This window comes from Notamacropus eugenii, chromosome 1 (assembly GCF_028372415.1).
Source record: "Notamacropus eugenii isolate mMacEug1 chromosome 1, mMacEug1.pri_v2, whole genome shotgun sequence".
NCBI classification, from domain to species: Eukaryota; Metazoa; Chordata; class Mammalia; order Diprotodontia; family Macropodidae; genus Notamacropus; species Notamacropus eugenii.
In genome coordinates this window covers 522,703,380-522,718,361 of record NC_092872.1, presented here as the reverse complement: position 1 = coordinate 522,718,361, position 14,982 = coordinate 522,703,380, and the positions used below count along the sequence as shown (strand labels likewise).

General features: G+C 39.7%; 1 protein-coding gene across 1 annotated transcript in view; it reads left to right on the top strand.

Moving 5' to 3' along the window:
• Window positions 1-14,982, top strand: part of NUDCD3 (NudC domain containing 3) — a 109,210-nt gene that overhangs the window by 55,105 nt on the left and 39,123 nt on the right. Inside the window, exon 3 of the mRNA XM_072633752.1 lies at window positions 10,538-10,670. Coding sequence (XP_072489853.1) covers window positions 10,538-10,670 — 133 coding nt within the window. The remainder of the gene's footprint in view (window positions 1-10,537; window positions 10,671-14,982) is intronic.

Below are 14,982 nucleotides of genomic sequence, written 5' to 3'. Positions count from 1 at the left end.
CAGCAACATTTTGTAATGATCTACTATCTATGACTCCAAGACAATTATTACAAAAGACTAATGATGGAAAATCCTGTCCGTGTCCAAAGAAAGAACTGAGGGCCTCTGAATGCAGGTTGAAGCATCCTATTTTTACTTTATTGTTTTCGTGTTCTTTTTTTCCCTTTTGGGCTGTTTCTTCTTTCACAACATGACTAATGTGGAAATACATTTTACGTGATTGCACATATGTAACCTATATCAAATTACTATTTTAGGAAAAGGGGAGGGGAGGGAGAGAGAAAAATTTAGAACTTCAAAATTAGTAAAAATGAATACTAAAATTGTCTTTACATACAATTAGAAAAAATAAAATACGGTTTAAAAAGCAAACAATTCCTTCCCCCTGCATATTTTCCTGAAACAGTTAAATCTTTACTTTAAGAATGATTATAAGTTATAGTGCATGTTACTTTCCATTGTGGTAGATAGAAAGGAAGGTTATGAGGCTTAACTTTGATAGTTTGTTACCAACTTTGTCTTAGTATATTTTTACCTTAGTTCCTTTGAAAGCCTTTTAGTGTTGTCTTTTATTTTTTTTAAACATTGTTGCAGTGTATATTCTCTCAGCTCTACTTTCTTCACTTTCCTAGAAGTCTTCCCATGTTTCTATGAATTCTCAATAGTTAGTGTTGCTTTTGGTAGACTCTCTGCTTTTATGAAGTAGAAGACCTGAGAGAGAGGTCATTTAATTTAATCTCCTTATTTTAAAAAAAAAAAAAAGAACCTTAAAAAACCCCAACTTTTAGTTTTATCAAATAACTATTTTTGTTTGATATTATGATTTAGAGTTTCTCTTCTTATTTGGCTATTTTACATAAGATAGATAAATTTTGAACTCAGGTTACTTAATAAAATGGTTTTTAATCATCTAAGTGGGAATGTGCTTAGTCTTTAAGGGCAGTGAAATAGAGAGTTCTGTGTGGTGAGAGAAGGAAGACAAATGGAGATAGGCTAAGGAAATAGGAAGGGGAGAGTCTTGGGAGTGCTCGGCTGGAAGTCAGGGATTGGTGTACAGAATTTAAGGGAGAACAGAAGAGTTAGTTGCAGGGGAAGGTATGCTCTTCCCCTCCCCCTACTGGCATTTATACTGCTACTGTCTCTTTTGGCTCTTCTCATTTATCTTCATCTCTAAAAGGGAGATAATAAAGTATTTACTTCACTGGGCTGTTGTGGGGCTCAAGTGAGATAATGTACGTAAACCTTAAAGTATTATGTAACTGTGAGCTGTTAATATCCGTGATTGGTCCTTTTCCCATTAACATCTTGAGAACACACTGGTACAAGGAAGAAGTTTTTCTAGTGGACTGTTTTTTTTCTTATTATATTGGAGCAGCTCTAAAGGAGTACTCATATGGATGAGGTGCAGTAATCCCTTTTAGTATCTTTTTGTATCGAAGTATTCTTCCACCTTTGATTTTGCTATTTTTAAAAGAAATGTGACCATGAATGTCTCTTGTTAGTCATAATATGAAAAATATATTTCTGATAATTTAGTTGATAGCAGTATTTAATATTTTTGTGGTTAAAATGTAGTCACCAATACTGATAATAATAGTAGGTAGTAGCTGACATTTATGTAGCAGCTTTTCCATCTCCAATTTTAAAAAGTAGGTTGGTACCAGTTCACTTTAAATAAAGGATTGCATTGACTGTTACATTAAAAATGTTTTGCCCATTTGTTTTCTTTTTCCTTTCTCTTTACATTACCGTCTTTCTATCATAGTTTTTATGGCCTTTTGCAACTGCTTCAGCACTGTGTCCACTTATCACTGCATTCCATCCAACACAGGTTACAAGATATTGATCCTAAATGTGTTACAATGAAAACGAACGCTGGACTGGGAATCTGGAAACACGGATGCTATCTCTGCCTACTTCTCTCACCAGTTTGGGGAATAGCCTGAACCTCCCTATGCCCATTTTATCCCTTGAAAAATGTAAATAATTACACCACCAAAACTGACACATTCATAGGACTTTAAGGTTTGCAGAACACTTTATATTATCTCATTTTTACCCCATATACCACAAGTATTATTATCTCTATTTTGCAGAGGAATAAATAGAGATTCAGAGAGAAGTTAAGGGACTTATCCATAGTCATGTAATTTGTATCAGAGACAGGATTTAAGCCCAGGTCTTTCTGACTTCAACCAGCCCTCTTTCTACTTTGTCACACTTCTCATAGAAAAACTTTTTACATACTGTGTTACGTGCCCTTAAATATCCTTAAGAAAGCCAAGTAATGAGATCCAGAGAAGCTGATACACACCTCCCACCCCATCATGCTTTTGTTTTGGAATTATCACTACTCACCTCCTGATAGAGTCTGGTAACAATGATCCTCTTTGCCACAGAGAGTCAGAATAAGAATATGTATATTTATCCTTCCCCAAAAGGAGGATGGTAGCAGCCAGGTTTTTAGTCTTCTGAACAAAAATCTGTTGCTTTTGGGGCACTAATATGATTGTGCATTTACAGCCTTGTTTTTTAAAAATATTTAGTAGCTTGTTACAGGGGTACTTAAAAAAGTAATGAAAGCTTTTCCATATATTTCTGAGATTATTGAGCTCATCATTTCTTATAGCATAAGTTATATTCCATCATAATCATATACTACAGCTTGTTCAACTATTCCCAATTGATGGGCATTCCTGCAATTTCCAGTTCTTTGCCACCATAAAGAGAGCTGCTATAATCATTTTAGAATATATAGTTTCTTTTCCTCTTTCCCTAATCTTTGGAAATAGACGTTTTAGTGGTATTGCTGGGTCAAAGAGTATAGGCATTTAATAATTCTTTGGGCATAATTCCAGATTGCTTTCCAAAATGGTTGGATCAGTTTATAATTCCACCAACAATTAGTGCCACAGTTTTTCCACATCCCTCCAACATTTGTTGCTTTCCCTTTAGTCATTTTAGATAATTGATAGATGTAAAATGATGTCTTAAAGTTGTTTTAATTTTCATTTTTCTAATCAGTAATGATTTAGAGCATTTTCTCATATGACTACAAATTGTTTTGATTTCTTCATTGGAAAACTACCTCTTCATATCCTTGGCCATGTATCAGTTGGGGAATGACTTGTATTCTTACTTATTTGATGAAGTTCTTTATATATTTGAGATATGATCTTTATCTGAGAAACTGTCTATAAAAATTTTCTTGCATGAAATAATGAAGAATGAAATGAGCAGAACCAGAATATTGTATGTGGTAATAGCAATATTGTTTTAAGAACAATTTTGAGCAAGTAAGCCATTTTGATTATTATAAATACCCAAATTAACTACAAAGGACCAATGAAGGAAGACTCTATCTGCATCCAGAAAAAGAACTGATAGATTTCTAGAATGATTTTACACACACACACACATTCTCTCACACACTTGTGTTTATTGGTAGCCATCTCTGGGGGGGGGGAAGAGAAAAAAAGAAATTTTCATACTAACCATTATATATTTAAAAGGAAAAGCAAGTTGTACATAATATATTTGTAGTTTCATGTGCAATTTTTTTGTGATATTATGTTATAGAAGTTCTTGTTTTATCTCATAAGTTAACAATGAAGTAAAATTTTAAAAGGAAATGAAAGAAAACATTTAGCTCATAGTTTTAGTATAGTGATGCCATGGTGAGTTTGAGTCATTGATGAAATGTAATCTTAGATACTTCCGAAAATCATCAGACTAAGTGAGGTGTTGGATACCTGACCAGCTATGACTGAAGATGTGTGAGCTGTCAGGAGTAAGTTTCTGTGCTCTACTTTTATCCTTCTGAAATCATTATATGTATTTGTAGAGAAGGCGCTGAATATGACCATTTTTTACAATAGCTTTGCTTCCCCTCTACTGTGTAATGATTTTTCCCTGACCTTTTGGCTCCCATTGTCTGCAGGTGGTTTTGGAATTGAACAGAAGTTCCCTGCTCCTTATAGGTTAAGTGCTACTGTCAGCAAGATAGGGTAGAGGATGGAAATGGGCATCTATGTATGTTTGTGTCACTTTTGTCACCCTGGAATCAAAAGAGGTGATGGTTCTAAGAGAAAGGCGGTGTGGGTTCTTTAGATCTGAATATGTTTAGGACCCTGTTACCTGTGTTGAGGTAACGACAATTAAAATCTACTCAATCTGACTACAGGCTACAGACTCATTTTCATTCCCACCCTTTATGGTAAAGCTTCTCTTTCCTAAATCTGAACTTCCTTTGTCCTCTTCTCCACCCATGCCAACCTCCCATTAGCAGTCTTGCAGGAGGTCATCTATTCCCTTTTTATTTTTATGAACTAACAGCTGGAAGTGGTGACTGAAGTTCTCATAACAGACTGTAGCTTTTTAAAGTGAATGGGGACGTGGTTGCTTTCAAAACCACCTGCAAATGAGAGGAGCCAAAAAAATAAATGAAAGAAGTTTATTTTTACATTGTGTGTCCTTTAAATAATCAACTTTATTTAAAGAGAATGTGAATTTGGGGAATTTAAAAAAGTGCCTTGCAACTTACTACTGATATGCAGTTTTATCATTGACTCTTGCAACAGAGTACTCCTAAGGAGAACAGGGATCTAAAGCAATAGAGGGTCTTAAGAGTTAGACCTAGCATAATTCTTATTTGGTGATCAATGAATCCATCACTTCCTCAGGCATGTGGGAACCAAAATGATACTTCCTAGTGTGTTCTGTGGTTGCTTCCCCCCACCCAAAATAAAAAAGGGCAAATTGATACTAGTTAGCTTAAAAATAAACAAAAGAATACACTATGTTTAAAATGTTTTTCCCAGATCCCCTTTCTCTTATCCTATTCCTTTTTCTTCAGATTACCATATTTCCACATCCATTTTCAACCTTTCTACAACTTCCTCAGCCCCATGTCCCCTTTTGTCCCATTCTTTGTTCAACAAAGATTATAATACATGGGTTCCTAATCCTGAAGTATGAAGTTTAGAAGGATAGGAGATAGTATGTTACAATGAAAAGAGCAGGAGTAGGAATCTGGAAAATTGGATGTTCTTTCTAACTCCAAACCAGTACTGTATCCATATTATCACAGTGCCTCTCATAGAAAGGAAAGTATTCACATAACTGCCGATTGGGATCCCTACAAAGAAGACTCAAGTAGTGAGATCTATAGAGGGTAATAAGGAGCAGTCAGTAACCTTTCCTGTCTTCTACCAACACCCTATCATTTATCAATGCCTCTTTTAGAAATCATTGCTGCCTCTGCCCTGGTACAGCCAAGCCTCTTTGCTCACTGTACCCACAAAGAGCCTGAAAAAGGATGGTAGCATTACCCAAGGTTTTATTTCATATCAAATTGTTTGCATTGAATATTAAATTCCTCTAAGAGAGGAATACTTTTAAGATGATCTAGTTCCATAGTGTATGTAGTTGAATGTGTTTTTTTTTTTAATTAAACTTTTAACATTTATTTTCACACAATTTTGGATTACAAATTTTCTCCCCTTTTTTCCCCTTCCCCCCCCCCCCCCGACCCAAGCTTTCTAATTGCCCCTGTGACCTATCTGCTCTCTCCTCTATCCTCCCTCCCTGCCCTTGTCTCCGTCTTCTCTTTTGTCCTGTAGGGCCGGATAGCTTTCTTGACCCCTTAACCTGTATTTCTTGTTACCCAGTGGTAAGAACATTACATTTGGTCCTAACACTTTGAGTTCCGACTTCTTTAGCTCCCTCCCTCTCTACCCCTTCCCCTTGGACGACAGGTAGTTCAATATAGGCCATATCTGTTTAGTTTTGCAAATGATTTCCATACTAGTTGTGTTGTATAGGCCTAACTATATTTTCCTCCATCCTGTCCTGTCCCCCATTACTTCTATTTTCTTATGGTCCTTTCCCTCCCCATGAGTGTCGACCTCGTATTGCATTCTCCTCCCCATGCCCTCCCCTCTATCCTCCCCCCCATCCTGCTTGTGCCCCTGTCCCCCACTCTCCTGTATTATGAGATAGGTTTTCCTATCAAAATGAGTGTGCATTATATTCTTTCCTTTAGTGGAATGTGATGAGAGTAGACCTCGTGTTTTTCTCTTGCCTCCCCTCTTTATCCCACCACTAATAAGTCTTTTGCTTGCCTCTTTTATGAGAGATAAATTGCCCCATATAACTTCTCCCTTTCTCCTCCCAATATTTCTCTCTCACTGCTTGATTTCATTTTTTTTTTTTTTAGTATATGATCCCATCCTCTTCAATTCACTCTGTGCACTCTGTCTCTATGTATGTGTACATGTGTGCATGTGTGTGTGTGTGTGTACTCCCACCCAGTGCCCAGATACCGAAATGTTTCAAGAGTTATAAATATTGTCTTTCCATGTAGGAATGTAAACAGTTCAACTTTAGTAAGTCCCTTATGATTTCTCTTTGCTGTTCACCTTTTCATGGTTCTCTTCATTCTTGTGTTAGAAAGTCAAATTTTCTTTCCAGCTCTGGTCTTTTCATCAGGAAAATTTGAAAGTCTTCTATTTCATTGAAAGACCATTTTTTCTCCTGAAGTATTATACTCAGTTTTGCTGGGTAGGTGATTCTTGGCTTCAGTCCTAGTTCCTTTGACTTCTGGAATATCCTATTCCATTCCCTTCTATCCCTCAATGTAGAAGGTGCCAGGTCTTGTACTATCCTGATTGTATTTCCACAATACTTGAATTGTTTCTTTCTAGCTGCTTGCAGTATTTTCTCTTTCACCTGGGAATTCTGGAATTTGGCCACAGTGCTCCTAGGAGTTTCTCTTTTTGGATCTCTTTCATGCGGTGTTCTGCGGATTCCTTGAATATTTATTTTGCCTTCTGGTTCTAGAATCTCAGGGCAGTTTTCCTTGATAATTTCATGGAAGATGATGTCTAGGCTCTTCTTTTGATCATGGTTTTCAGGTAGTCCCAGAATTTTTACATTGTCTCTCCTGATTCTATTTTCCAGGTCAGTTGTTTTTCCAATAAGATATTTCACATTATCTTCCATTTTTCGAATCTGCGCGGTATGTTCTGAGATATCTGTCTTTCTCATAAAGTCCTTAGCGTCCATCCTTACCATTCCAGATTTGAAAGATCTATTTTCTTCAGTGAGCTTTTGAATCTCCTTTTCCATTTGGTTAATTCTGCTTTTGAAAGCATTCTTCTCCTCATTGGCCCCTTGCACCTCCCTTGCCAGCTGAGTTAGGCTAGTTCTCAAGGTGCCAATTTCTTCAAGATTTTTTTGGTTCTCCTTTAGCAGGGAGCTGATCTGTTTTTCATGCTTCTCCCTTATCCCTCTCATTTCCCTTCCCAGTCTTTCCTCCACCTCTCTAACTTGATTTTTAAAATTCTTCTTGAGCTCTTCCATGGCCCGAGCCCATTGGGTGGGCTGGGACACAGAGTCCTCGATTTCTATGTCTTTGTCTGATGGCAAGCCTTGTTCCTCCCCATCAGAAAGGAAGGGAGGAAGTGTTTTTTCTCCGATAAAGTACCCTTCAATAGTTTTATTTCTTTTCCCTTTTCTTGGCATTTTCTCCACCTAGTGGCCTGACCTCTGAATGTTCTCCTCACACCCACCTCGCCTCCTGGTCCTCCCAGCCAGCGTTTGGGGACTGAGATTCAAATGCTGATTCCCGCCTTAGGATTTTTGGCGGGGGCAGGGCTGTTATTCAGTGTTAAATTAAGCTCAGGTGCTGAGGTCAGGGGCAGGGCCGCCTCTCTGGCTCAGTTCCCTCAGGGGGTTTATGCACAGACCTTCCACAATGGATCCAGGCTCCCCCGTCCGCAGCCGCCTCTCAGCCCCCACCTCCTGGGGGGGCCCGAGCCATGGGGGCACCTCACTCCCCTCTCAACCCGCCAAAGAGACTCTCTCACCTACCCCCGTCAGTCACCTGTTGGTGGGGGGGGGGCCCGTGCCGCTGCTGAAGATCCCGCCTCCGGAGCCCTCTCAGAACTGTGTCTCTCGGAGCCACGGCCGCCGCCGTCCGGGCTGGGCACCGCGTCTGCAGCGCGACGGACCTTTTGCGAGAGGTTTGCTGGTCCCTCTGTGGGTGGGGGGATCCGTGTGGCCTCTGGAGATCCCATCCCATAGCCCTCTCGGATCTTTTTCTCACGGTGTCGCTGCCGCGGTAGGGTTGCTCTCTGCTACCCGCCCTGGCGCCCAGTCCATGGCCCGAAGGACCCCCCGTGAGAGGTTTGCAGGTCTCTCCGGAACAGAAATCTCCCTCACTCCAATATTCCCTGGTCTCTGGGTGCAGAATTCGCCCTGGGTTAGTCCCCTCTGCCGTTCTGTGGTTTGTGGGTTCGGAGCTATGTGTATGTGCGTCTTTCTACTTTGCCATCTTGGCTCCGCCCCCTTGAATGTGTTTTGTTTAAAAAAATAAAATAATTTATAACTTAAAATTTCTTTAAAAAAACTTTCTTTAATTATACTGAGCTCTCCTAATTGGCATTTGCATAGAACTTTTAAGGTTTGCAAAGTATTTTAAAGCACATTTTCATTTGATTTGAAATAATAATTCTTGCTCTAACTACCTCACAATATCGTTGTGAGAATCATTACTTTGTCCTTCCCACTAGCCTAGATACTATTCGGAGGGCCCAGAAGATTCCAACTTGAGGTGCTAAGGTGGTACTGCCCTCACCCTTTTCTGGCAGAAAAGCCCCAACCTCAACCTTCCTGCCTATATAGATCAATCTGTTTCCCCTCTCCTATGAAGGACCCCAGAATCCCCTTTCTACACTTGACTCTTAGGACTATTCCTCCTTCCCACTCGTGGTAGAACGCTCCTGTGAGACAAACATTCCCCTTGCATCTTAAGGACTCTTGGGCCTTTCCTGCCCTTCTATCCAACCTGCAACTGAATTCATTGAAAGCAAGGACTGTTTTCTTTTTCTGTTTGTATCTTGAATGTTTAGCACATGAAAATTTTTCCTTCATTCATCAATTGTATGGGAAAGAGCTTTAAGAAGGTTAAAATGTCACAAAAAGAAACAATATATAAAAGTTCAAAAGAGAACTAAATTCATCACAAATTTGAAACAGGTGTTGAGAAAAAGCTAAGGTAGCTAATGCTATTTTAGCTAATCCTCCTTGCCTACTACCATTATACTAAGACTCCTTGGACTCCTTCATCTTCTGTCTTTCCAATTGTTTTTCTCTGCTTTCTATATTAAATGGACCTTCACCTATTTTTCTTTCCGTCCATTCTGTGACCTCTTTTCTTTGCACTCAAGAAACTTTCCGGTGATCAATTTCGTTCTTTTCTTTCATTCTATTCTTGTGTTTTCCCACAGTGACCCTTAGAGCTGGAATTCATTTGGCAAGTTGATACTAATTACTTTCAACCCTTTTTTTTAAGATTTTTCCAAAAGCATTCTTTCAAGGATTTTTTTCCATTTTTAGAGGCATTGGCTCAAGAGGACTTGTATGAGGTACTCTTTCTTTTCACTGAGGCCTAATATACAAGGATAATAAAGGACCCATCTGGTGATTATCTGCCTGGCAGAAGTTAAGTTCCTGATAGTAGATGCTATGGGAGAATATAGTTATATATTTGTTCAATAACAGTAAACAACTGTTCACATATCACCTTGTTTATGTACCCAAGAAGTCCAATGTGTGCCAGGGCCAGTGAGTCTGGAGAGTTACCTTTGCCATGTTGTAATCTTGGGTATCCATTAATGTTATCTTCTCTGTAATCATCTTGCCTTTGTGTCTAATTTAGACCATAAACCCATGGTGCTGGGATTATGTAGTTATAGTAGTTAGGATAGCATTTTACTAATTTTTAGATAATTTTACAGCCAACATTTAAATAAATACTGCCTATTTGGCTCCTTACTGGGCTTTTATACTGATACTTGATTTTAGTTTTCAGATTCTCTGCAGTTTAAAAATAGTATCTTCTGTGCATTATTCTACTCCTACCTCAAATTGAGTAAATTTTAAGCTTTATTTGTAAGCATATTTTTCATATCATCATCATGAGTTCTTTGATATCGGACTGTCACTTATATAATTGGTAAGAAGAAATAGAGGTTTGGTAGAGATTTAAAATTTGGCAGTAGTGACAGTTTTCTAACACAGGCCCTGACTTTCCTCCTCTTACTAAACTGTGCATTTTGTAAGAAAATAAATAGTAGACATTTTATTAGTAGGGGAATTTTGCTTAATTAAGCAGGCTCCATTCTTAAGTCTTCATGGGATCTTAAAAGGGTTAAACAGTACTTTTGACTATGGTTGCTGCTTATATTGTAAAACATGAGGGTGTTATATTCATATTAATTCCCTCAAACATTTCCCTCTGTCTCTGTGTTGTTCTTAGGGACAAGTGGTGGATTAGCAGTAAAGAAACTAGCCACAAAGAGCAAATTTTTAATCATAAATTAAATCTGACTTGATTATTCCCTTCTGAGTTTTAAAGCATCTTTTGACTTTTTTTCTGATCCTTTAAAAATGATGGGCAGTCATATTTGATCCTTAGTTTCCTATCCTGTCTATATGGATAAGTTGGCATTTCAAGTTTTTTGTTCTTCCCCAGGAGACAGGAGCAGTTCCAGAAAAATCCCGACAGTTACAATGGTGCTGTGCGTGAAAACTACACTTGGTCTCAAGACTACAGTGACCTGGAGGTTAAGGTGCCAGTGCCCAAGCATGTCCTGAAAGGAAAGCAGGTAATAAGCCTTAGAGCTTCTGAGTAACAGATGAATCTTGTATTTGCCAGCCCCTCATTTCCCATTATTTTAGCACAAGTGACAAGTTGGTACTTCAAGGGTGATATATGACCTTTACTTAATCAAAGGCAGCACTTTAAATTTTGCAGAAGTTAGACTAGCTGAGCATGATATGAGACAGAGTACATCTTTTATATTCACCTAATGAAGATGTGATCCAGTGATTATCTGCTAAGGAAAGAGTCTGTTACTAGTAAACATCCTGGGGGGAAATTGTTTTAGAAGTAAGTAGGCTGTGGAACTTCAATGATCCATTACTTTATTTTTCCATTTAAATTTTTTTTTTCTACCCAAGAATATATTTTATCTCTTTCACTGTGTTTCTTTGCTATTACTTATAATATATTACAGCTTTTGGGTAACATATATTCTTGCTGATTGTTAATACTTACTCCCTTGAAATCATTTTTGTCTTCCTTAGAAAGAACACTATTTAATTTATGTTCTCTCCAAATTTAATTTAATGTTTTTCCCTTTTTTCAGGTATTGTCAACATGCTACATGTATATTATAAATGTAGTAAGTAAACCATACTTGACATTTATATGCATTTTTATCCCTTCCAAGAAAAACTTGGTTTTCTCTGTAATTTGTGTATATATTCCTGGCCTGTTTCCTGATTTCACTCACTTATTCACATTCATTCCATATGATACCACCTGGATGTCTCACTGGCACCTTAAACTGAAAATATGTCAAACAAAACTCATTTTCTTCCCAGTCATCTCAATCCTGCTTCTTTTCCAATTTACTTATATCTTTCTAATGACATCACCTTTCTTCAGTCTTGCATACTTTTAATCTTGAAATAATCTTTGACTCCTCTATCATCTACATATCTTGTCAGGTAGGGTATTGGGTGTGTTCAGGGAGGACCAGTACCAGTACCTTTGGTGTGATGGCTGCCAAGCCTTTTTCGGGGCTCTTTCCACCTTTGGTGTCCACCTGTTCCACCTAACTCTCACCTGTGGCTCCAAGAAGCTGCAGCATGCGTAGTGGTCACACCCTAGTAAACCGTTTCGGCAGATGGGCCAAACCAGGTTGAGGGTAACCAAGGGTTCTCAAACCTGTTGGTGAGTTAGGGGGGTGTCTACCCCAAGCATGTAAAGACTTCATCTGGTGGAATGGGTGGATGAGAACAATTTGTTTCAACGGCCATGAAGGCAGCTGAAGCAGGCACTTCTAGGTGGAGCACTTAGAATTTGGTTAGACACTGAAGACGCCAAGGTCATCCACTGCATCCTGAACCATTGCCAGTCATCTTGACTCAGTCCTGCCACTGGACTGTGATGACTCTGGGGGAGAGAGTGAAGCTGATGACTTCATGCAACTTGGCCTCACTTAAATCCAACTTACGCACGAATCAAAAGACATCACCCATACCATTTCACTATTATGCCTCAAAGTCCTGTGGCAGGAGGCAAGTGATGAAGCAGCAGGTGCGGATACACTGGGAGCTGTAGTCACAACCCTGAACATAGGCGGCCCAGGCCATAGGGTCGTTTCTCACTGGAAGCAGCAGTGGGACTTGGCAGCCCCCTGGGTGTCTGAGCAGCCTTTTAAGGATCGCACTGCTCACCTCCTGGTGTGAGGAAGGGGGCTAGAAAAGGTGCCCTAAACATTGCCTGCTTACCCAACCCTGGCCTGATTACTACGGCGGTCGAAACACAAAAAAATGTATGAAAACATTTGCAAAGATGATTCCACTCACCATCAGCACATGGAATGTGCACACACTAATAGACAACACAAAATCAAGTAGACCTGAAAGAAGAACTACTCTTGTTGCAAGAGAACACAATAGGTACCTTATCCAAAATAGCATCCCTGAGGGAAAAAAGGTTGGCAAATGATAACCAGCTTACTGAAGTTGGAGCTGGATACACCTTTTTCTGGAGTGGGCACAGTGAAGGGGAGCACCGTGAAGCTGGCATGGGTTTTGCAATCAAAACCAATCTAATCAGCAAACTGGCATGCCTGCCAAAAGGAGTGAATGACAGGCTCATGACAATGCGGTTGCCACTTGCAGGAAAACGCCATGCCACCATCATCAGTGCCTATGCTTCCACCATGACAAACCCTGATGAAGTCAAAGACAAATTTTATGAGGACCTGGAATCCCTTATCCCTAGTGTGCCAAAAGAGGACAAGCTTATAATTCTGGGTGACTTTAATGCTAGAGTAGGCTCAGACTACCAGACTTGTCAGGGAGTCCTAGGGAGGAATGGAGTTGGAAACAGCAAGAGCAATGGTCATTTGCTGCTGAAGACTTGTGCATCACATGACCTCATCAACAACACTCTCTTCCGTTTACCTAAATGCAATAAAACTTCATGGATGCACCTTTGCAGCAAACATTGGCATCTAATAGATTATGTGATTGTAAGGAGAAGAGACGGACAAGATGTGAGAGTGACAAAGGCAATAGTGTGGTGCAGAGTGCTGGACTGATCATAGACTTATCCTTTCCAAGCTTTTCACATTCATCAAAAGTGCTGACCTGAAGGCAAAATGACTACCAGAAGAATTAATGTCAACAAATTAGAGCTTTTCTCTGAGTGTGAACAGTTTGTTGCAGACTTGGAGGGAAAGTTGAGCCAACACACAGTTGGCAACAGTAGAGCAGAAGAGGAATAGGCAGCGTTCAGAGATTTGGTGTACAGCACTACGTTTGCTCATCTGGGTCAGAACACTCGCAAACACCAAGACTGGTTTGATGAAAATGATGGGGAAATTCAGAAGCTGCTAAATGAAAAATGAGAACTCCACAGGATTTACCAGCAGGATAATTCGTCCACCTCTAAGAAGGCAACATTTAATTCCATCAAAAGCAAAGTACAAGCAAAGTTTAGAGAGATGCAGGATTCCTGGCTCAGTAAGAAGGCAGATGAAATTCAGTTTTGTGCTAATAGTAACAATCCAAAGCTCTTTTATGATTCCATAAAAGCTATTTATGGACCAAAAACCTGTAGTGCATCACCATCAGTGCTGATGGAGCCACATTGATTAGTGATAAGAACATGATCCTAGAGAGAAGGGCTGAACACTTCCATAGTGTTCTCAACAGACTATCATCAATCAATGCTGAGGCCATTGACTGTTTACCTCAGGTTGAAGTCAGTCCCTCCTTAGCTGAAGTTCCAACTAAAGAAGAGTTTTTGAGGGCCGTTAGGCTCCTTTCATGTGGCAAAGCACCTGGTGCTGATTCTATTCCAGCTGAGATTTACAATATAGGGGGTCCATTGCTCATACAAAAGCTGACTGAAATTTTGCACATTATATGGCAAGAGGAGGTTACCCCCAGGAGTAGAAGGATAGCTCCATTGTCCATCTCTGTAAGGGTAAAGGGAATAGATTGTCCTTCAACAATCACAGAGGGATCTCTCTCTTAGTCATTGCTGGCAGAATTCTTGCTAGAGTCCTTCTTAACAGGCTGATCCTTCATCTGGAAGATAGTTATATACCCGAGAGCCAGTGTGGCTTCAGAAAGGGCCGAGGAACAGTTGATATAGTGTTTGCTGCCCAACAACTCCAGAAGAAATGCCAGGAGCAGAACAGAGGTCTGTACACAACGTTTGTAGATCTGATCAAGGCCTTTGACACTGTTAGTTGTGAGGGATTATGGAAAATTATGTCAAAATTTGGTTGCCCAGAGAAGTTCATCAATATTGTACGTCAATTTCATGATGGCATGTGTGCCCAGGTTCTGGATAATGAACAAAGCTCTCATGCCTTCCCAGTCACCAATGGAGTGAAACAGGGCTGTATGCTTGCTCCCGTGCTTTTTAGCATGGTGTTTCAGCCCTGTTGACAAATGCTTTCAATGAGGATGAACATGGTATCAAGGTCAACTACAGTACTGATGATAAATTCTTCAGTTTGAAAAGGCTGCAAGCCAAGACCAAAGTGGAGGGAGTGTTGCTGCATGATTTTGTTTGCAGATGATTGTGCATTCATTGCAGCCTCTGAAGCTGAGATGCAACAAAATGTGGATCAGTTCTCTGCTGCCTGTGCTAATTTTGATCTAATAATTAACACCAAAAAAGCACAGGTGCTCCATCAGCCACCACTACACCATCCATACATGGAACCATCAGTTACAACACAATGGAGAAGTTTTGAATGCTGTGGATAAGTTCACTTACCCTGGTAGTGTACTTTCCAGGGATGTACACATTGACAATGAGGTTGGCGCATGCATTGCCAGAACTAGCTCAGTGTTTGAGAAGCTCCAAAGAAAAGTTTGGGAGAG